We start from the raw sequence: 22807 nt of genomic DNA on the forward strand, positions 1-22807 counted from the left end.
TTCTGAACTCTGAGTAGAAGTCATGCCTGTGTTACTGTATCTAATGTTATTATGAGTTAAGGTTTCAACATCCTGTAGACTACACATCACAGACTGTTCTAAATTGGTAATACTCAAGAATCAGCACATACTCCCTGCGACATATTTATGAGGGGTTAATTAAGCAACATCAGCTGTCCGTAGCGAGGTCAGCAGAAACGGGTAACAAAAGCTGTGCTGACAGCTCAATGTCTTCCCGTATGAGCCAGAGGCCAAGGTGCTGTGTAGAAACCTCGTAGCCATGGAGAACGTAACAAATGTAACTTATCCATTCTTTAGCTACCCATGTTGGGAGGATGTGGAATTGAATGGGTCTGCAGATTTGAGTGTGCCTGACTAGACAACACACCACATTCAGAGTGATATCAGAACCTATTTCTTGTGTGTCAGACATTACATTATTAGCAGCGTTAAGCATATACTCGGCGCTGTTAAAACACTTGATGCAACGACTCATCAACTCGCTGCAGCTACTTGAAATCTGTGCTTCAGTGAGGATTCTGGTCTCTGTCTGGTTTCTTGAAAACACGCCGACCTTAAAGGGGAATTTTGGACCACGGTTTTCTTACCTTTTCTATGATGTTATGATATCTTTCGATGAATGGTACAGTAGAAAACTCTGACGTTCATAGTGACAGAACACTATGCCAAAAAAAATGTCTCGCTAGACGAGATTGAAATCTCGAGATTTCAATCGCGTCTAGCGAGACTTCCGTTTTTTTTTTTCAGTTGCATAGTGTTCTTTCACTATGAACGTCAGATCTCACCAAAAAAAACAACCAAAAAAGCTATTAAAATACGCAATCTAACGCAAGGCCTATTGGCGCACGTTTTAAGCTGTGGCGGACCCGGGATGGAGTTATGACATTTTTCTACTGTACCATACCTTTTCGTTGTTCAACACAGACCAGTTCTGTAGAGGGATTAAATATAATGATAATGGATGATAAAAAGAATCGGAAGTCACTTTCACTCCAAGATGGCAGAGGCGGAGCTTTGCTGCTGGACGCTGTTGTTGTCACTGTCAGCCCTTTGTCTGAAACCTCTTTGATGTGGGAGCCTAAGCCAATATAAGTGGCCTGCCAGGATTCCACTATCTCACGGTCTCAAGTTTCTCTAGCTCCCCCCTGCCGTTATTTTGCTTTGGCTGCTCCTGTGTTTTGGCTGAACTGCCGCTCTATTCCTCTCAGCTGAGCCTCGTGTTTTCTCTCTACTCCTGTCTTATCCCTGCGCAAGTTTTGGTTCTTCTCCATTGTCTGCTCCTGTCAATCATTCACATGGCCTTTTTCAGTGACTACTTCCTCTGCCTCTCTGTTGACTCCTGAAGAAATGGTCAATCGTGTGTGGGTCGGGTGTCGGGGAACCGCATTCCTTCGGCAGTGCGTAATGCAGATCATAGAAGTGGCAATGCAGTTGCTATGGAAAAATCTTACCTTTGACCCAGTTAACAGCACTTTTTTTTTCATGGTTTCTGTGTGACTTTGTAACAACGTACTCTGACCACATGATGCGACATCTACTGCTACTGTTTCAGATTTAAGGCCAGAAGCAGAAGCTGAACACATAAAAGATGCTAGCACTCTTTGTCCATTTTCTTGTATTAAGGCATAATTATGTTTATTATTACTTTTGTGTTGCATACATAACAATGAATTCTAACTGCAGACTGTTTGTGCCTAGTTAACACTAGCCCTGTTATGTTCAAGGCCACATGATGATTCAGACTCAGACAGGTGATAAGAGAAACCCTCCCGAAGCGATAGTCCCTCCCCTTTTGTTCTCCCTTGGGAAGGGCAAAAAACACCTATTAAGTCTCTTGTTTCTGTGTTTTTCTTAAGTCTCTTGTTTCTGTGTTTTTCTCTCATGTTGTCGTCATCTCAGCTTGAACTGACATCAATACAGCATCTGTGTACACGTGTCAATAAAACTCCGGACAGTTGTTGCGTATTGTTTATTTCTCAGTGCGTTCTAGTGTTCATACAACATAGTCACAGCAGCTCTCAGCAGTTGTCTTTGAACGATTAACTGAATATTCTGTTGCGCGCTGTCTCTTACAAGCTGTCTCTCTACAAGCTCACAAGGCCTAATGAGCATGTAGATAGGTTATTCTTGGTGTGCGACACCAGTGTTCAACTAAAGATTTTTACTGAATGTAAAAGTAAAAGTGAATGTTTCGCATAACAATTATTCATTTAGTTGATAGCACATTCATACAGTTTGATGCTTTTCGTGGTAAAAAAAATCGACCTTGTTAAGAATGAAAAACCATAACATCGCTATGCTGTGTAATCCGCATTCTGTGTGAATGTACTCATGACACAAACATCACTTCAAAAAAATATATCTTTGGGCAAATTAATCGCACTAAATAAACGCTCCCGATGTGTAAGGACCTTCATTATCAGATCTTGTTACTCTGTTGTATATTAGGAGTATGTGTATGGCCTGTCAGGAGACTATTGGTTTCTTGTTCACATATGCTACAGATGTCATTTAGATCCTATAGTTACTTTGTAGCACTTACTTGTTTTCGTGGCGCTCTCTTTACTTGATTACTTTTACTTACCCTGAAGTTGGTTGACTAGAGTAAACTGTACCTTGAGAGAGGGGGCCCGTTCCAGTACACAGATACAGGGATTAAAGCAATTTAAAGGTCACGCACATTTATATAGATAGATAAATTGATGAGAAAGACCATTATTTATATACCATGAGGTCATAGCAGCACCACAGTATGAAACACAGGACAGGGATACAGATAGGAGAGAGATTCCACTGGTGCACCACAAAGGACATTCACAGAGCCTTTGACATTGAGTGAATGTGGACTATTGTCGTATCAACATTTGGACAGGAAAAGTTGGGGCTCTTAGCACTGTGTACATGTACGTGCTTGCAAGAAGAAGAATGTGTGGGAGTCTAAAGAAAATACTGTGTGGGTGTAAAGGTTGTGTGTGGGTGTAAAAATGTTGTAGGAAACAAAATCACACCCAGTGTGAAGTGAGTGGTGCCTTCGATGAGTTCATTTCATTAAGCTATTATTAGCCTAAGACTGCTTTAAAAGAACTTTATGATGGCAGAAACATCTTTTAAGTATTTTTTATTCGTTTTAAGTATTTTTACTAAATGTATTTACTTTAAATATTTTTACTCACTGAAGTAACTTTTAAGTACTTAAAGTACTTTTACTCAAATTGTAGATTGTGTGTGTGTGTGTGCGCAAGTATTTTTACTCAATTTAGTAACTTTCAAGTGGTTTTACTTAAATTAGTTACTTTTTACAGACTTAAAAATGTGGAATGCCCTACCAAAAGGAGTAAAGGAGTGTAAAACCCTACTCACTTTCAAAACTTCCCTAAAGATACACCTTCAAGAGGGTGCAATTAAAAAATGGCCCCTGTCAAAGTCTTAAAGGGATACTTCACTTTCGGGCCGGGGACACATTTAAAAAAAATATTAAAAATAAATGAAAAAAGTTATGGAAAATTCATGGCCCCCTCACGACACGCAGTGTCCTACTAATGTGTGAGGGGGCCATGAATTTTCCATAACTTTTTTCATTTATTTTTAATATTTTTTTTAAATGTGTCCCCGGCCCGAAAGTGAAGTATCCCTTTAAGCTACTTGTTGCCTATATTGTGTATATTTTGGGTCTGTGCCCAAAATATTAATAATGCAAAACCAGCCAACATTACAAAGCAGAACCCACAAAACAAACACGACTTGGAAACAAAATACCATGGATTAACGTCTTCTGACTGACAAGTCTTTTATGTATTTTTGTTGCAGATGAAATAACACGGGATTACGCGTATGGCGAGGCCAACCCTCTTGTGAGGCAGTGCCGTCTGCTGCCATGGGTACCACCAGCTGACCTGGAAGGTGTCAGCACTGTCACCCCTGAACCAGCCGACCTCTACTATGAGGTAAGGACCCCCCACACCCCAAATCAACTTTTTTTACACAGAAGGGAATGGCCTAGTGCAGCGGTTCTCAACCTGTGGGTCGGGACCTGAATTGTTTTGGGGGGTCCCCAGATGACAGTAAAATGACAATTTAACCCATTAAGACCTGAGGCGATTCTTTAAAATGTTTTCTAAATCCTAACAGTTTAAAAAAATAAATAATAATAATCATGATTTTTCAAAAATAGCAGATCTACAAGCTCATGGCGCGGCACTCGGTGCCGCGCTATGAGCTTGTATATCTGCTATTTTTGAATAGCCAAAGAAATCTAAACTCTAAAGTGACACAGATGCGTTCCAGGCCTGGACTTTTAAGACCTTTTTAATACCCATTAAAAAGGGAATGAAATGAAAAAAGACCATTACTGCATCAAAATAAATCGACAAACTATACTATAGAAACTGGTCAAATATGATATTTTGGGGGGTCGTGGCCTGAAAAGGCTGAGAACCACTGATTTGGCTATAATGTCCAACCTGTACTGGAAGAACACTTATTATAATGCTTTTATCCATGTGAAAATAATATCTTGCGTAAAGAAATGTGGTTCACATGCCTTACTGTTTCTCTCCGAAGAGACCTTGAACAATCAAACAGCTCCTGTTCTATGAAAGAGCTCTTGTTTATTATCTCTGTTTTGAAAAGGAGTATGACTGTCTGCAGATAAAATCTCCTTTTGTAACGTTTTAATGAACTAAAATGTCCTTGTATTCAAGGATGTAGCCTGTACTGTACAATAGTATTATTGTGATCCAGTGCTGGAAAAAGTACTCAAATGTTTTACTTAAGTAAAAGTATCAATACTGCAATGTAGAAGTACTCTGTTAAAAGTAAAAGTCCGGAATTCATAAATTTCCTGAGTCAAAGTACAAAAGTATTGGTATCAAAATGTACATAAAGTACCAAAAGTACTAAAATGGTTGAAAATAGCAGATCTACAAGCTCACAACGCGTCGCTCATCAGCTATTTTCAAATAGCCTAGGTATAAAATAGGGCTAAAGTGGTTAATGTATGTTTTATAACGTAATAATTTATATCTGCAAAGTAACTAGTAACTAAAGCTTTCAAATAATAATAGTAATGGAGTAAAAGTACAATATTTGCCTCCGAGATGTAGTGGAGTAGAAGTAAAAGTATAGACACTTGGAAATTCTCCAGTAAAGTAAAAGTACCTCAAAATTGGACTTAAGTACTGTACTTGAGTAAATGTACTTAGTTACTTTACACCACTGTTGTGATCATACTATGATCACCCTTTGAAGTTTGCTCAGTGACCCTTCCACTCCAGTCTGAATAGCAGGCCCTCTCTTAAAGGAGAATTTTGTACTAAGGTTTTCTTACCTTTACGTTATGATATCTTAGGATGAATGGTATATATATATTTTTTTTATATTTTTATTTTATTTTAATTTTTTTTGTGAGATCTGACGTTCATAGTGACAGAACACTATGCAACCAAAAAAAAAAAAAAACCTTAGTCTCGCTAGACGAGATTGAAATCTCGAGATTTAAATCTCGTCTAGCGCAACCTCTGTTTATTTATAAAAAAAAAAAAAAAATTTTAAATATGCGATCTAACGCAAGGCCTATTCGCGCACGTTTTAAGCTGTGGCGGACCCGGGATGGAGTTATGACATTTTTCTACTGTACCATTCATCCTAAGATAAAGGATAAGGATAATTCCTTTTAACAGGTCGTTCATGAAAGTCCTTGCGGTCTTGTTTCCAATGAGAACCTGTGAGCAATTGGGGTTAAGAGTCTTGCTCAGGGACAAATTTCATATCATCGGCACATATGCTGGGATAGCCTGGATTCGAACTTGGGGCAACCAGGGCCAGCTGGTTCCCTAGGCGGGCTCACTAACCACTCAGCTATGGCCGCCCCAAATAACAGATATCATAACATCATAGAAAAGGTAAGAAACCCTTAGTACAAAATTCTCCTTTAAGGTAGCTCTCCACCAAACAGACTACTACAGATTACTACAGACTGGCAGGCGAATGAAGTCGGGAGATCAGTCGGTTGGAAGGTGTGAAAAAAAGTTGCTGAATGCACCTGAGAGCTGACACCGACTGACCGGCTACCATGTCTATGGTGCTAAAATAGCCTATGGCTTGATGTCTTTTTTCAACAACAACAAGCCCAACGGTCGCTTTCGACACTTCCCCTAGAACTTGCAACCTGACTCGACAGTGAGTGTACCCACCGCCCATTCAACAGCAGATTTTCGGCAACGCTTACCGCCGCCGATGTCGGTCCGGTGTAGAGCTACCTTTATCAGTTTCTTCAAGCAGAACCTCACACCCCCCCTCTCACGCCTTGTCAGATCCCATGGCCCATGTCTTTTTCCTCTTCACACTTTGTCTGCATGTTTAAAGATGCAAATTGACTCAGCTGCTTGTCCACACAGACAAGTTGTCTGTTGAGACAACAGCGGGGTCTGCCGGCCGTCATATAGGTCAGGAGTGGGCAACCTTTTCAGGCACATGATCACTTCGACATTCCAAGGGTGGCGTAATCACCCTGTGCTGGACACTAAAAACCAACATTGCTTTTACGTCTTATTATAGGCTGTTAATCAAAAATAATACAGGCATAGAATAAGTAAATAATTTCATAAAAACAACTTGCAAAGAAATTAAGATAAATTCGGACTATCTGGCTTAAAAAGTTGTATGCACATGAAACAAAGGTTATTAACGGTTGGTTTTGATCACCTCAATAGCTCAATCTGATCACACGGTAGATCAAAAAGAGGTGGTTGCCCAGCCCTGATGTAGGTGAATTTGGACCTTTTGGGCGGGAAACCCCTATTTGTAACTATACCTTTCAGGACGGGAACCCCTTTTGGGGTTCTTGTTGCTATGAACAGTATATAGCAACATACATTTATTGTAATTTTTGAATAAATATTTGAAGTTTTTCAGAAAACTTAGGTCAGGATTTAGAAGGCGTTTTTAGAATCGGCCTCAGGTCTAAATGGGATGCCTTGGGAGTTGGGAAATATGCCTATGATTGAGGGAACATTTCATTGTTTATTGTTCATTGTTGCAGCACAGTATATGCTGCTGTCTTTATTTGTATGTGCTGCTACCACATTATTCATCCATAAAAACAGTGATTGTTCATTACTACAAATTGTATGCATATGCCTCAAATTAAACATAATGCCTCATAAGCCTTCCTCAACACTGTTCTTACCCTGGTCTGTTCCCTCCCTCTCCTCTAGACCATTTCACAGGAGAACAAAGAAAAATTACCTCTGGATATCCAACCCCACACTGTCCACAGTGATAAAATCCTCAAGTAAGTCTCTTCAGTAGCGCTTTTAGGTACATGTCTATTGTGGTAGACCGGTATTAGGCATGATCTGTGTACATGCTTGATGGGAGAGAATGAGGTAGGCGTTGTGGTGGAAAGACCATCTGACAAGAAAAGACAAGAAAATACTCAAAGGGTCTCAAAGTACAAAATAAGTTTATTAAGAACAGGGCAGAAGCAGAAAGGCAACTGTGCTCTCTTATATAGGATGCAATACAAGTCCTCTTGTACCCCTTGTTACTAGGGTTGCTATGCAAATAACAATAAGGGAATTGGGTACCAAACTGCCACTGTCCTTGGCCTGCCATATAGCCAACAATACCAGGATGCAAACTGACACCTTAACCCATGATTTATCAAAGGTCAGCAGACAGCAGAACTAATGCATCTCTAAAGTATGCAGAACTGGTCCAGTTTTGGGAACTCACTGAGTGCCAGATGTGCCAGAGATTTTTTCAAAGTAAAAAAAAAGTGCTTAGGAAGCGAGATACAGCCTTTTTCAGTTATAAGTTAAACAAGGAGTGGATGGAGCTGCACTCACTTTTTTTTGTTTTTTACTATTTTTTCAAAAACGTGAAACACGATTGGCACGTTGGACCATAGCGGTAAAACACGCGAAACACGTGAATAGCACTCAATGAGTTAAGGTGGTGGCGAGTTTCGTGAGGTAGTGGGGAGTTTCGTGAGGTAGCGGCGAGTTTCACATGTATGCAATGACAGCTTCAAGGGCATTAAGAGGTTTAGGGCAGGATTTGATCATAGTTTTACACAGCTTATGACATCAACAGGCTAATAATGTCCAATTCTCCCTCAGTATGACGTTTAACAAATGGTAAAAGATTATGTAGGTGATTATCTGCTGACCCAGGATTATCTTCACCAGGTGTGAAATGATGCAGGCGAGTCCATCGTAGATATTGAATATAGTAGATTAATTCAAATGCAGTTAGGTATACAGCGAGCCAGCGTAAGCAGCACATCAGCATCTCCATCCAGTTCTAATTCTTCTGTCTCCCGGTCCCACATTATATCAGTTAGTTGACAATCCCCTTATTTGTCACTCCATATCCTGTTCTACTTCTATTCTTTCAATTACGATTCAAACAGGACATAAACACATAGCATCGGGATCGTTATGACCTGACATGTATCTGACATTTCTCCAAAGAACACCCATTCTTTCACAATTTGTTTGATCAGCCCTCAGGTAAGAGGACAACATATCATTCTCACGGTCCACACTCTACGTTTGCAGTACTCCCCTCTTCTTGCCAAATCTCCCCAAGCGGTTACTCCTCTGCCTCCCAATTTGGTCTTGACGTTCAGTACATTCTCAAGGGAGTTATCAAGATGTACAAGCTATGAAGTGTTTACCGGATTACAAGGACATTACATTCCTTTTATCCGAGTACACATTCATTGCCAGGTATTCATTCATTCATTCATCCGCCACTGCCAGCGGTTTTACCCTATTTTTGACGATCCACAGAATTATTTGTTTCAACCCGGATATAAACACACGTCTTTCCACCGGGAAAAAAAACATTGTTACCGCGATCGCCCGTTTTGTAGTAATCGGCAGTTGAATATAGCTCGTATAAATCTGATAACATTGTAGCGGACGGGGTGAAAATGGGGCAGTCAATGTGTTGAGTCATAATTGCAGTCAACTGCTGAGTCATAATCGACCTCTATGCCCTGTTGGCTAATGATTTGTGCCTGAGGCCGGTTTGTCTGTGGAGGCCTCAACCTCATCCTCTTTCGCCACAACAGTAACATCAGCATCTTTTGTCTAAGAAACACGGAAAAGAGAACCGACAGGTCTAACAGATAAGGCTCCTGTATTGTTAGGTGCCATAGCTGAATGGGTAGAGAGATCGCCTGGGAAACAAAAGTTCCCTGGTTCGCTTCCCGGCCCACAGTCTACATGTGGAAGTGTCTCAGAGAAAAACATTTAACCCCTAACTGCTCCCTGGGCTCTGCCCGAGTAGTGCCCACTGCTCCTGTGGGCACTACTGGGCAGTCGTGGAAGAAGTACGCCGAAGTATGCCGATTTTTTACTTAAGTAAAAGTAGCAACACAATATAAAAATACTCTGTTACAAGTAAAAGTCCTGTATTCAAATTTGACTTGAGTAAAAGTACGAAAGTATTGGCTTCAAAATATACAAGTAAAAGTACTAAAATGTTTCAAAATATTTTGAAAATAGCAGATCTACAAGCTCACAACACGTGGAGCTTGTAGATCGGCTATTTTCAAATAATTGTACTGGAGTAAAAGTACAATATTTGCCTCCGAGATGTAATGGAGTAGAAGCAAAAGTATTGAAAATTTGAAATACTCAAGTAAAGTAAAAAATACCACAAAATTGCACTTAAGTATAGTTACTTTCCACCACTGCTACTGGGTGGATTAAATGCAGTGGACTTATTTCACCCTATGTGCAAATATACAGTGACGAATACCCCAAAAGCCACTGATGTGGCAAAACTTGTTTGATATCAGAATGGTCTGAGAAATAAACAATATCTGCAAAGAGCTCTCTTTGTGTATTTTATTAAGGCTTGCAAGGATGGCTCGTTGCTGTCAGCACAGGCTTCAGCAAGGAGATGTGAGAAAACACTTGTAGTCACATATTTTTATGTACCCGGCCCCTTCCAGAGGCATTTCCCAGGGGGCTAATGACAATGGATCACATGAACATCATGTGGCCAGAGCATTTTAAGGAAAACATGAATAATGACTGTCTTGCAATGACATTGCCATGTTGACTGTTGACATGTTCACACACAAATCACACTTAAGTTCATGAAAAGACAGAGATCTCCGTTATGAAATTACTTATAAAGGGGAAATGGAAAATTCCCTATCAGGACAAAATATATATATATTTTGTCATAAATGATCACCCCATCAACTTCAGAGTAACAACTAAAGTACAATGTGAAATTGAGGTATTGTCATGGTCACAGTTCATGATCATTGAGTGTCTGAGGAAGAGTCATCCTGCTCGAAACTACACTATTAAACTGGTATTTAAATCCATTACCATTGGAGCATCTTCCAGTGTGTGGCCTCTATTTTTCTAACACAGTTCATGTCAGACCACCTGTCGCAACGCGACGTGTTGTGAGCTTGTATATCTGCTATTTTCGGCAAAGAGATTTGGTGTAGAGGGGGGGAAAGGAAGAGGCCTAGTATAGACCCCTGGGACTCCAGTCAATGAAGCATAATAGGATTTATATGTGGTTAAAGGTCGGTAATTAAATCAGACCTGTAGTGTAGGGAACAGCATAATGACACAATTGCCATGTACATGGTCGAAATGACATTAGCAGTGCTAATGGACAGATGCCATGTTTCCGTTCCCTAAGTAGGGGAAAAGCCACTCTTATTACTCTGTGAGGGACAGAACAGATACAATTTGTATTAACTTAGGTCTGTCACCATTATGACATAATCGCCTGAATGCAGTTATTTGAGATAATCAGCATTATTTTGCATTTTCATAATCGTTTCCATGTTGAAATCAATAATAGTGGAAATGTTAGATATACAAGTTCACATGCGACGCCCGCCATTCCATGTATCCTAAAGAAAGGAGCTAATGAAATTAATCAATGTTTAGTAAAAATGTTAAAAGCAGATTAAATTAATATTTAACCAATAGACCAATACATGCATGAGTAGAAAATAAATAATAATAATAATGAATACATAAATAAATAAATGTAGTGATGTATGATCTACTGTATGAGGTAATGAACTGCGTGATTATCTGACTTGTAGACAATAAACCCTCTCTTCATTAACCACTTAAACCTATCCAAGCCTTTCTCCACACTGCTCTCCAGTACTTTTTCTCTTTGGCCGAGGTCCTGGTTCAATCCCCAGTCAAATTGCATAATATATTGTGGGTTAAATTACCTGAGGGATCCTTAGATCTTCAACTAAAATGGATTGGTAGAATGAAGCACTATCAAACTTGAAGTTAGTTATATCAGTAAAGAGTTTTATTACAGCAAGTTCAGCAAGCTTCAGCGTTACAGCAATCAATGTCGACGCTCTAATCTCCCTAATATCTCGGACCCTTCTCTATCTTTCCCACACCATATATATCTTATTATCTCTCCTCCTCCTTATTGCACTAGTTATTTTCCATTATCTCATTCTCACTGTCTCTAATTATCATTCAATTATTGCCAGTTCTCCTCTGTGTCCCACATGGGACTGCAGAGTAGAACACAACATGTTAGCTCCTAAATCTTTGGCTCTTTCTGTAACTACAATTAGAAACACAACCACATGTTTCCCTTGTGTTTCTAAACTCTGGGCATACGCTGTCATTAGGAATGTACGCTGTCATTAGGAATGCTTCTACTGATTTACACCTAATTCTGGGCATACGCTAGCATTAGGAATGTTTTACTGACTTTCTTAATGAATACAATTTAGTGTTCCAATTCTTCCAGTACCTTCTCTAAGGCCCGGGTCACTGCTTGTTTGCACCCACAGTATCTACTGTATTACCGAGTTAGAAGGGACCCCTCATTCACTAATATAAATGAATGCACAATTTACCATTTTATTTTACCATTTGTGTTTTTACAGAAATGTGAATCAGCAGCTTTGTCTTGTTCACATGTGAGGGGGTTTAATTGACTGAAATGAATTAATTTAATGTCTTTATTTGCCTCCCAACTGTGTATATTTACAGAGTTTTAACAGACATGAGGCAAGTTCGAGACACCCTGTCGCATCCTCGTTTCCAACTCGCAGACACAGAGGAGGATGCAGACATCATTTGGACTTTCACTCACATCAGGGACTACAGGTGCGTAACACACTCGGTGATGTGCTCATTCTCACACACAATTGCACAAAAGCTTCTGGACACTCTGTATTCCCAAAACCATCCCAGACTATTTCAGACTATGCTAAAACAAACAGGGTTCTGAGGGCACTGACATTTCTGTGCCTTCTCACCTCTGGCGAGGCGTGTTGGTTAGGGTTAGTGGTGGTTGTTGGTGGCCAGGTGCCATGGCGATGCTTAGCCACACTGCCATATGCTTTCCTATAATCATTGATTGAACTAAACTACTCTTTGTGCCCATGATGTACCATAGGATTCTCTTCACTCTTTCCTTCTTCTATTTATGATAGGCTATCTCGTTCATGGGCTTTCTGTCTATCTTGGTGATCTCTGTCTGTTTTGGCAGAAGATCTATGATCCAATAACTTATTCTGAACATAGGCCTGTCTGTTTGACCATTACCTGAACTTGGCATAGGCTGAACGCGTTAACACATTAAACCCTGTATTATGACTGTATTATACATTGTACTGTTGTACTGCTATCTACTGCTTCTAGGGGTCCCTGGAACTAAATATTTTACAAATGTTCACTTCAAAAAATATTTATTCCAAGATTTGCAAAAAAAATCAAGATTTTTCTAAAATAGCAGATCTACAAGCTCATAGCGCTCATATAACTGAGTGCCGCGCTATGAGCTTCTATATCTGCTATTTTTTAATAGCCAAAGAAATCTTAAAATGACACAAATGATGCTTTCCCGGTCTTCCCCCGCCTATTTTAAACAGGCAATCGTTCACCCGCTCTTAAAAAAGCCAAGCCTGGACGCCTCGTTACCAAGTAACTATCGGCCCATCTCCAAGTTAACTTTTATGTCCAAAATTTTTGAAAAAATTGTTGCCAATCAGCTTATAGCTTTTTTAAATGAACACCACATTTTTGATAAATTCCAGTCCGGCTTTCGCCAAAAACACTCCACAGAGACTGCACTCTTAAAAGTGTCAAATGATCTACTGATGTCTGCCGACTCTGGTAAGTGCTCTATTTTAGTTTTATTGGACCTCAGTGTTGCGTTCGACACTGTGGATCACAACATCATTACAGACAGGCTCAGAAATTGGGTGGGTGTCACAGGGAGTGCACTTAAATGGTTTAAATCCTATCTCTCAGGTAGATATTTCTCAGTTGCAATAGGCCCTCATGTGTCTAAGTCTGTCCCCCTTTCCTGTGGGGTCCCCCAAGGCTCGGTACTTGGTCCAATTTTATTCGCACTGTATTTGCTCCCGCTAGGACACATTTTAAATTCTTTTAAAGGCATCTCCTACCACCGCGGATGACATCCAGCTGTATTGCTCTTTTAACCCTGACTGCCCTGACGATTTTAATTCTAACCTTGCTGTTTTAAATGAGTGTCTGTCTGCCATTAAGGCCTGGTTAGCAAGTAACTTCCTCCAGTTAAATGAGGCCAAAACCGAGGTGCTCATTGTGGCCTCTGATGGTGTTGCATCCAGGGTGGCTAATTGTATCGGGTCCCTCAAAAATAATGTTAGCCCCAATCTCAGGAACCTTGGGGTAATTTTTTATCAGGCCATGCACCTGGACACGCACATAAAATCGGTGACCCGCACTTGTTTTTTCCATCTCAGGAACATTGCCAAGTTAAGGTCGATTGTTTCCCATTCAGATCTTGAAATGATTATACATGCCTTTGTTTCCTCTCGCCTTGATTATTGCAATTCAATTCTCACCTGCCTCAATAAGACATCCATAGACCGCCTCCAATTTATTCAAAACACTGCTGCAAGACTATTAACTAGCTCAAGCAGAAGGTGTCACATTACTCCAGTTTTGGCATCTCTGCACTGGCTTCCAGTAATTTTCAGAGTTCAGTTCAAGGTCCTGGTGCTGACTTTTAGGGCTCTGCATGGCCAGGCACCTGCATATGTAACTGACTTGCTGGAACCATATGTGCCCAGCAGGTCCCTGAGGTCAGCAGACCAGGGTCTATTGGTCATTCCTCATACCAGGTTAATCACCAAAGGTGACAGAGCTTTTCAGTCTGTAGCGCCTAGACTCTGGAATGCCCTCCCGTGTGGCCTGAGAGCTGCAGCTTCTGTGACTATTTTTAAGAATCAGCTAAAAACTCTGTTGTTTCTACAAGCTTTTGGGTAATGTCACTGAGGTTTCTCCTCCAATGCTGAAATATGTCTGCTTTTGTTATTGTTTTCTCTGAGATGCATTGTGTTTTTGTTCTGTTTCCTTTTCATTTGATTGTTTTTTGCTGTATTTATTTCTGTTTATGTAAAGCACTTTGTGAGTCCTCTCTGTGAAATGTGCTATACAAATAAAAATTACTTACTTACTTACTTACTGAAAGAGTTATAATATGACTTAAATCCCTGATAAAAGGAAGTTTCTCATTCCAACAGGAAGCTGAGTGAGGAGCGGCCTCATGTCATGACCAACCAGTTTCCCTGTGAGACCATCGTCACTGTGAAGGACTGCTTAGCTGCCATCTCCAGGAGAGCGCGGGGCGGCCAGGGGGCAGAGTGGCTGCCAGAGACATTCAACCTCCAGACAGAGCTGCCCCAATTCATCAGACGTTATCAACAGAGACAAGAGAGGTTAGATTCCCCCCCCCCCTTTTTTTTCTTTGTTGGTTTTTACCCCTTTTTCTCCCCAATGTAGTTGTTCATGCCAATTAATTCCTCCCCACACACATTTATTTATTTATTTTTCTTTTTTTCAATATGTTTTGGGGGCATTTCTGCCTTTATTTATAGTGTACAGTGGAGATGGACAGGAAATAGGGAGAGTGAGATGGGGAGAGACTTGAGATCATCGGGAACGGGACTAGAACCCGCCATGCGCTGTCAGGCTACATAAGGTTCTAAGTAGCGGTCCGGGCACACATTTCTGTGTTGTCACTGCTGTTGTATCCTACTGACTCACCTACCAGTGAGGAGCCCCCATCGGGAGGACTTAGAGCCTTCGTCCACTCCTCCCGCCCCCCAGCCCGTAGGAGTATGTGCAGTGACTGTTATCACCCCCCCCCACCGCCCCGCCCCGCCCGCCTGCCCGCCCGCCCGCCTGCCCGGCTTCCCTCCCCCGAACACGGTCCAAATGTTCGTGTAGACTGTAGACACTCGACAAAGCCAGATGCACCACGGTGGATTCCAACCCCCAACCCCCAATTCCAACCCCCAACCAATCACGTAGATCTACGCGAACCTATTTAAAGCCGCCACGTGCCAATCGCGTAGATCTACGTGAAGTGAAAAAAAATAATACCCAAAGACCAAGGAGATATGATTGTTCAAAGATCTAGACTCCTATCCACTTCCTTGTTAACTTAAAACTTAAAAATTCTGTATCTCGGCTCCTGAGTACTTTATTTTTTTCAATGAAAAACTCTGGCACTGGCTAAAAAAATATGAAAATACCTCTGGCAGTTAATGGGTTAATAATAATAATTTAAAAAAATTCCATTTTTTTTCCGTCTAGATGGTCGTGTTAAAGAATATAGAGATTATATAGAGGTTGTAATGGTGGAGCTGGACGTCGAGGAGTAGGGCAGGGGGTACGTTCTGATCCAGCACAGACCAGTTCTTTCATTTTCTCAGTGAATTCCTAGAGGGGGGAGGGTGAATGAAGAGGAGACTGACAAGTTTGGGGTTTAGAGGCGTGAAGGACTGTTTCTTCCTCTTGTCTGTGATTATTCTCATGTTTAGAGCTCTCTCCAAGGTCTGTTATCCCCTGCTGTGGCTTTGTTTGGGCTTCTTGTCTCCTGTCCTTGGCGGAGGGGGCAGATGGGTGACGCAGGGAGTAAAGCAATGTTACGGCCTCATAGCTACTGAATTGTTTAGTTTGTAGATAGTCCCATTTCCACCACAACATCCAGGATCCTGCAGCTGTGGAGTAAATCCGTTCTACAGCTGCACACTCGGTTGTTGGGGGGGGGTTGTTTTTAGTTCTTCAAATGCTCCGGTTTTAAGCCCAGTCCAGACCAATGATTTGCAACTCGATGAAAGCGTTGCAGAACGTTGCAGTGACAATTGCAGCGGTCTGAATACCCTGTTGAATCAACTAAATAATTATTGATTTATGGCTTCTCTGAATTATTTATGGAAAACTAAATTCCTTAATTATTGTTATTGATATAAATTAGTCAATCATTAAAGTATTAAAGTATTAAAGACCTACCTTTTTAAAAAAGCATTTTTCTAATTTTTATGGACTTTGTTTGTTTTTATTTCTAAATTTTTGGCTCTTAGTTTAGCCTAGTTGGGTCTATTAATTGTTTTGTTGCCTATGCTGTTTTTATGCCTTGCTTTTAATTGTAGCACTCTGGGATTCGTAAGAATGTAAAGTGCGTTATAAATGGAATGTATTATTATTATTATTAATCACAATAATGACTTAGGATTCTACAACAATTATACCCGGCCCTCACAGAAATCCCCTATCAGCTTTTAGGAGACCCTCCTGACTTGCATTACCTGATGGTGTTTAAACACAAGCTTTGCTCGGTAATTCAGTTTACTGCTCTACCACATTTGTATATGAGATGTGTATTTTTGTCAGTTGTGTATCAGCTTAATAACAGTAGGTTAACTGAATGAGAGGACCAAGCCATCTTCCCGTTGCATAAGTACTTGGAAACTTGAGAGACCATTGTGCAAACACCTCTTGTTCCCCTTTTGAAGGAAATGAAAAGTCCCAACTGCAAACATGCTGCGAAGGACTACTAGGCCGTTTCTCTTATTACAGTTCTCCATAAATGTTCTACTTTTAGTAGATCAAACAATAATGCATTTGAAGCCTAGATTCTAAATTAAGCATTCTAAATCAATAAATGCCTGAGAAGCGATTGGGTATAATTAAATCGTTATAATATAGATAATTATAGATTATATTAGTAGAGGCTATGACACTTCTCACGTGTGTAATATGGCGTGTGTGTATATGTGTGTATATGTAAGAGTGTGTGTGTGGAGGGGGGGAGGGTGTGTGTGTGTGTGTGTGTGTGTGTGTGTGTGTGTGTGTGTGTGTGTGTGTGTGTGTGTGTGTGTGTGTGTGTGTGTGTGTGTGTGTGTGTGTGTGTGTGTGTGTGTGTGTGTGTGTGTGTGTGTGTGTGTGTGTGTGTGTGTGTGAGAATTTGGATTACAGTGGGTGTAGAATCGTAACTAACCACCTTATTTAATCCCTAATTCAGCATCAATTCCTAAATCACCTCCTCTCGACACTGTCCAGTTTATGGACGGCAATCAAACGCAGCTTGGCGCCTGTGGACTGTCCCTGTTGCATCATTGCTGTGGACTGGGCTTTAGTTCAGCGAATGCCTTTGTTGCGTAACGGCTGTGGTGGATCCTGTACTTGAGTAAAAGTATCAATACTGCGATGTAGAAATACTCTGTTACAACTAAAAGTCCGGAATTAAAAATGTACTTAAGTAAAAGTAAAAAAGTATTGGTATGAAAATGTACTTAAAGTACAAAAGTAGACAATACTCATTAAGCATAATGGCCGAAATGTATATAGGGCTGAAGTGGTTAATGTTAGTTTTGTAAAAATAATCCTAATCTAAGTAACTAGTTTTCAAATAATTGTAGTGGAGTAAAACTACAATATTTGCCTGTGAGATGTAGTGGAGTAGAAGTAAAGAGTACTGAAAATTGGAAATACTCCAGTAAAGCAAAAAATACCTCAAATTGTTATTTATAAGTACAGTACTTGAGTAAATGTACTTAGTTACTTTAAACCACTGCGTAACGCTGGTCACGGTGCTGTCTGTAAGGTATTGTAGAGAGCGTGTGTACACAGCAAGTGTTTCATGCCTTTCACCCGACTGACCTCCCATAGCAGTCTACTCTGTAGTAGTCAGGACAGCAAAGTTTGGTGTAGTGTTGCCATGTCTGCCTATCATAAGTGCATATATTGTTTAAATCAGTGGCTCTCAAACATTTTCATGTCAAGGACCCCCAAAGTAATATGTATTTGTTCGCGGCCCCTTATCTGAAAAAAAATTGTGCCAGGGACCCCATATAAGATTTGTGTAAAATGTTCCAAAATATTCCACTTTTTTGGGGGGCTTGTTTTCATAGACCTGGTTGCTTATTTCTCTCGCGAAATCTGGCAACACTGGTGTGTAGGCCCCTTTAATAAATCATTTACAGGCAACATCAAGAGTGGTTGGACAGGGAAATCCATAGAGGTATAATCTAACTAGAGGGCGGATTGCCCCGCCCCAGCTATTCATTTCAATGAAAGTGCTCAGTGGCGTTTTGAAGCACCCGGAAGCCTGCCGGAAGTAGAATTATTGAGACGTTTCGAGCAACCATAGAGTTATGAGCATGCGCACTAGTGTCCTGTTTGCGTCCTACGGCAGCCCGTGTGTTGAGCTATGAACGTGAGACATTTATTAAATACACTCGAGATGCATATTTATATGTAAATGCATATGTATTTATGTATAATATGTTTACATATTTGTATTATATATATTTATATTTAGTGTGATTTGGTCGTGCATGTATTTCTCCCCGCCTGCAGTTCCAGCTTTGGCCACTGGGGTGGCACCTTCAATGTTTCTCAGCAACTCTGGGGCTCTGGGGAAATCCCTATCACCAGTCTCAACTGCCATAAATTGACCGTTGACTCTGTGTTTATCTTCAGCCGCAGTTGTCTGTTGTGGTTATCTGGTTGATAAGAGCAAAAAAGGGGGAGTCCCGCACACTGTCTTCACTTACAGCTAAAATTGTTTAACCACGAAAGCATTTGTCATTTAAATTTGTAACCATATTTTATACTTTGAATATTCATAAATAGCAGATATACAAGCTTGTAGATCTGCTATTTTTTGAAAACTTTAGTGCATTTTTTACTCAAATCTTCAGAAAGCAAAGAAGCAAAGATTGAATGGACCTCCAAGCTCACATTGAGGTTGGAGGTCAAAAGGGGGTGGAGCCTGGAGTCAGCAAAACCAGCTAACTCCACCCCCCTTTGGTGGAGTTACCTGGTTTAGCAGAAAGTTTGAGGATCCAATGGAGTTAGCTGGTTTTGTCAGAAGCGCTTTTTAATACTTTTCATTGGGCAGATTTTTTACAGCCCAAATCGGCTTCCATTGGCTTTCATTGAGTTGAGTGATTGACAGCCCTCATGACACGCCTCCTTGATTTACTCCCCATTTGGGCTAATATTTCTCAGCCCTCTGGCCCGTGAGGTCACTGGCCTGTGTTTGATTCATGGCCCCCCCATGAATGGGGGGGAGCAGACTGTAATAATCAAACCAAACTCCCCACTCTGTCTGGAGTTTGCATGTTCTCCCCGTGAGTTTGCATGTTCTCCCGTGTCTCGCAGGGTAGTTATTACCCTCACAAAAACATGTAGTAATCCTGGTCACTATACCGCCTCCCCCATGACAGCCGGGGCGCCTGATGGAGGGGAAGGGAACTGGTTGGAATAACGTGTTCCTTCCACGTGCTACGTACAGCCAGGGAAACTCCCCCTGGCTGGACTCTCATGCATTGAAGGAGGCATGAGCTCGGCCCTGGCCCCCTAGGCTGGTGAGGGGCATGTAGTGCCCAGGATCACTTAGAAAATTGGCACCGGGTGAAAAATGAGGGTTACAAAATCGTGGGATAAAGAAAAAAAAACTTTTAATTATTAGTCTGGTGCTGGGCTTATTTGGTTTATAAAGTGTTTGCTATTCTTGTGTGACCCTCAACGCAGGATGATCATTCCAGGCTCAAATTATTAGTATTGCCGCCATCACCAATAATCATGATAGTAAGAGCAGCTATATGCACATACAAACAACGTCCACTGGAGCAGTGAAAGCCCTGTGTTGTTGTGGGTACATGTGTTGTTGTGGAGCATTGGCTATAACAAAGTATATATAGCCTAGTAGTGTCATTGCTGTAACTTGGTATCTGGAATGTGATGCTGTTGCTGCAGGGTGAACTTTGGGTAGCATATAGTATAATATGGATGTCTTATAGCCCCCCCCACCCAAAATCACCACCAGCCACTACTTATATGTATAATGTATACATTGTACTTGTGTAAATAAATACTTGTATAAATTATTTATGTTTTATTGATCAGACAGACTCAGCACTGTCTGCTTGAACTGCTATATTAAGAGTGATGAAACATGATGACACATTATGGTGTTGATGATACACATGCGTGTTAATATCTAGATGGGCCAAACTGATCTGTTACTGGACACTTGTTGTGTACTTGTCACTTAAGGTCTCTGATTGAAATGAAGACGGGACATACTACACCAACATTTTGAAGCCGTTTATAGAATCGTCCTCAGGTCTTAGCAAACAAACACACTTCTGGTGCATGTGCCGATCTGTCTGCACTCACATAACAGGTGTTTCCTGTTCAGCGTCTGCTCTCAAATTTCACAACTTTTTGGGTACTTTCCATTTCTGACGAAGTTCCCTTCTCACTATTTTAGGAGAACTAATGCAACCCGTTACATAAAGACTCTTTTTCCTTCACACATAAAAGTGCACGATTGTGGCTTTTTTAGTGCTATCATAGTACATTTTGTTCTCAGACCTAATTTGGTTGTGAACCGAAGGCAGAAATGCTGCCCTATTTGTTCCACTTATGCAAAAACTTTGATAATGTTATTCTTTTTCTGATTACATCGTAGATCGGGTAATTTTTCCCCTAAACATATTGGAAAATATTTGGAAATGTTCACCTACAGTATAATGACATGCCCAAAATAGGGATGCCACCTTGAAAGTGGTTAACCCACTAAAACCGGGAAAGCATCTGTGTAACCATTCATTGTTTTATACTTTGGCCATTCAAAAATAGCAGATATACAAGCTCATAGCGCTCACTTCGTGCCATGCTATGAGCTTGTAGAGCTGCTATTTTTCGAAAAAATCTGGAAATGTGTGACATATCTTTGAATATACAGTATATATATTTTTAAAGCAAATCTTTGCTTCTGGGGGTCCCTGGAACAAAATATTTGTTCGCGACTCCGCGGCCAAATACATGAAAAAGTTTGACCACCTCAGGTTAACACATACTGTACATGGCCTAATTCTTACTTTGCATTTTATTTCTTAGAACAGTCACTCACTATACATTTCCGGAACTAGTTGCAGGGAACCCGAACCCACATATAGCACAGCAAGTGTCTGTCTACTTCTCATGTGTTGCGTCTCTCTGCTCTCTTGCCCTCTTGAACTCTCACTTCTGTGTGCTCCATGCAGGGGAGAGGACAACCACTGGATCTGCAAACCGTGGAACCTAGCCCGTGGACTAGACACACACATCACAGACAACCTGAACTACATTATCAGACAGAGAGAAAGCATACCTAAGGTACACACACACACACACACACACACACTTCAAAGGAGCTTTATTGGCATGAGAAAACATACGTTTACATTGCTGTTTACAAGCATACCTAAGGCGCGCGCACACACACACACAATTTTATTGTTACAAGTAAGACGCGCGAACACGGGAACAAGCATACCTAAGGGGCACACACACACACACACACACACACACACACACACACACACACACACAATTTAATTGTTAATACAAGCAGTTTAAGAAAATGGGGAAAGTATATACAGTTGGAAGGGAGTACAGCATTGTGTTAAACAGAGCTATGTCACGTTGCGTCTTTATATACATGTTATATATACAGGGTTTCATTCGAAGCAAATAACCGCAATCTTTTGCAGTCACTTTGGGACAATTAGCAGCATTTCTTCTGAAAACTATTTTTAATAGTACCGTATACCAAATGTGTGTGTGAGCACCCTCACAGCATTGTGCCAATGTGTATAATGTTGTCAATGTCCTGGTTCTGTCATTCTCAGGATTCAAGATTTGTAATGTTACAATTCATACCATATAGTGTACGCTTATTTGCTTTTGGTTCCTCAAAATACGCATTCCTCTAAATGCACACATACATACAAGAGTGAAAGGCCTCTCACCTGTTGTTGCATGCAGTGCTGTGATGCTTGGTTCCTATCCAGGGCGGAGGCCATTCTGTCTCCAAATACAATTGAAAAAAACTGTGTGCTATATACAGTAGTGGAAGAAAAGACCAATGACAGCTACGGTACATGGGAGTCAGCCCTTCAAGAATTCTATGTACCTCGATTAGGAACTGTCGTGGACAATGTATTATATTAAGCGTATTAGAATTTGAGGGATATAATGAGTCAAATTGTATTGAAGGCTTCAATAGAGAAGTTAACTCGACATCATCATGTCAATGAGAGTATGTCAGTTCTAGCAGCATGAGCCTCGTTTATACAGTTTAAGTGGGCGTAGGAGTGTGTCATTCCCCTCCGTTCTCGCCATTGGTCACACCTGGGTACACACAGAACTTATCTTGAAACCTCAAAGCTTTGTTGTGATCGGGATACTCTATTTGAACAGTGTAGTTGAACTTGCTTGATTACCCCAACCCTTTTAGCGTCTAGTGTTTGAACGTATGCTCCCTTCACATGATGAGTGACATGCTGGCAGGGTTCCCATGCTTATGAAATTCCTGGGTTCCCACGGTCATATTTTCCAGGCCTGGGAAAGGTTTGGAATTAATCAAATGTTTTTGGAAAATTATTGGATATACATTGTATTTGGCTATTGATTAAGTT

The 22807-nt window shown here is 40.8% G+C and overlaps 1 protein-coding gene across 1 annotated transcript in view; it reads left to right on the top strand.

The window, feature by feature from the left end:
• The window catches only part of ttll12 (tubulin tyrosine ligase-like family, member 12), a 55930-nt gene that overhangs the window by 9202 nt on the left and 23921 nt on the right, over positions 1 to 22807 (top strand). The window contains exons 5-9 of the mRNA XM_080421642.1: positions 3829 to 3965; positions 7236 to 7312; positions 12045 to 12161; positions 14570 to 14764; positions 21392 to 21503. Of these exons, the coding sequence (XP_080277768.1) occupies positions 3829 to 3965; positions 7236 to 7312; positions 12045 to 12161; positions 14570 to 14764; positions 21392 to 21503 (638 nt within the window). The remainder of the gene's footprint in view (positions 1 to 3828; positions 3966 to 7235; positions 7313 to 12044; positions 12162 to 14569; positions 14765 to 21391; positions 21504 to 22807) is intronic.

Source organism: Gymnoscopelus braueri, assembly GCF_963280865.1.
Source record: "Gymnoscopelus braueri genome assembly, chromosome: 23".
Lineage (NCBI taxonomy): Eukaryota > Metazoa > Chordata > Actinopteri > Myctophiformes > Myctophidae > Gymnoscopelus > Gymnoscopelus braueri.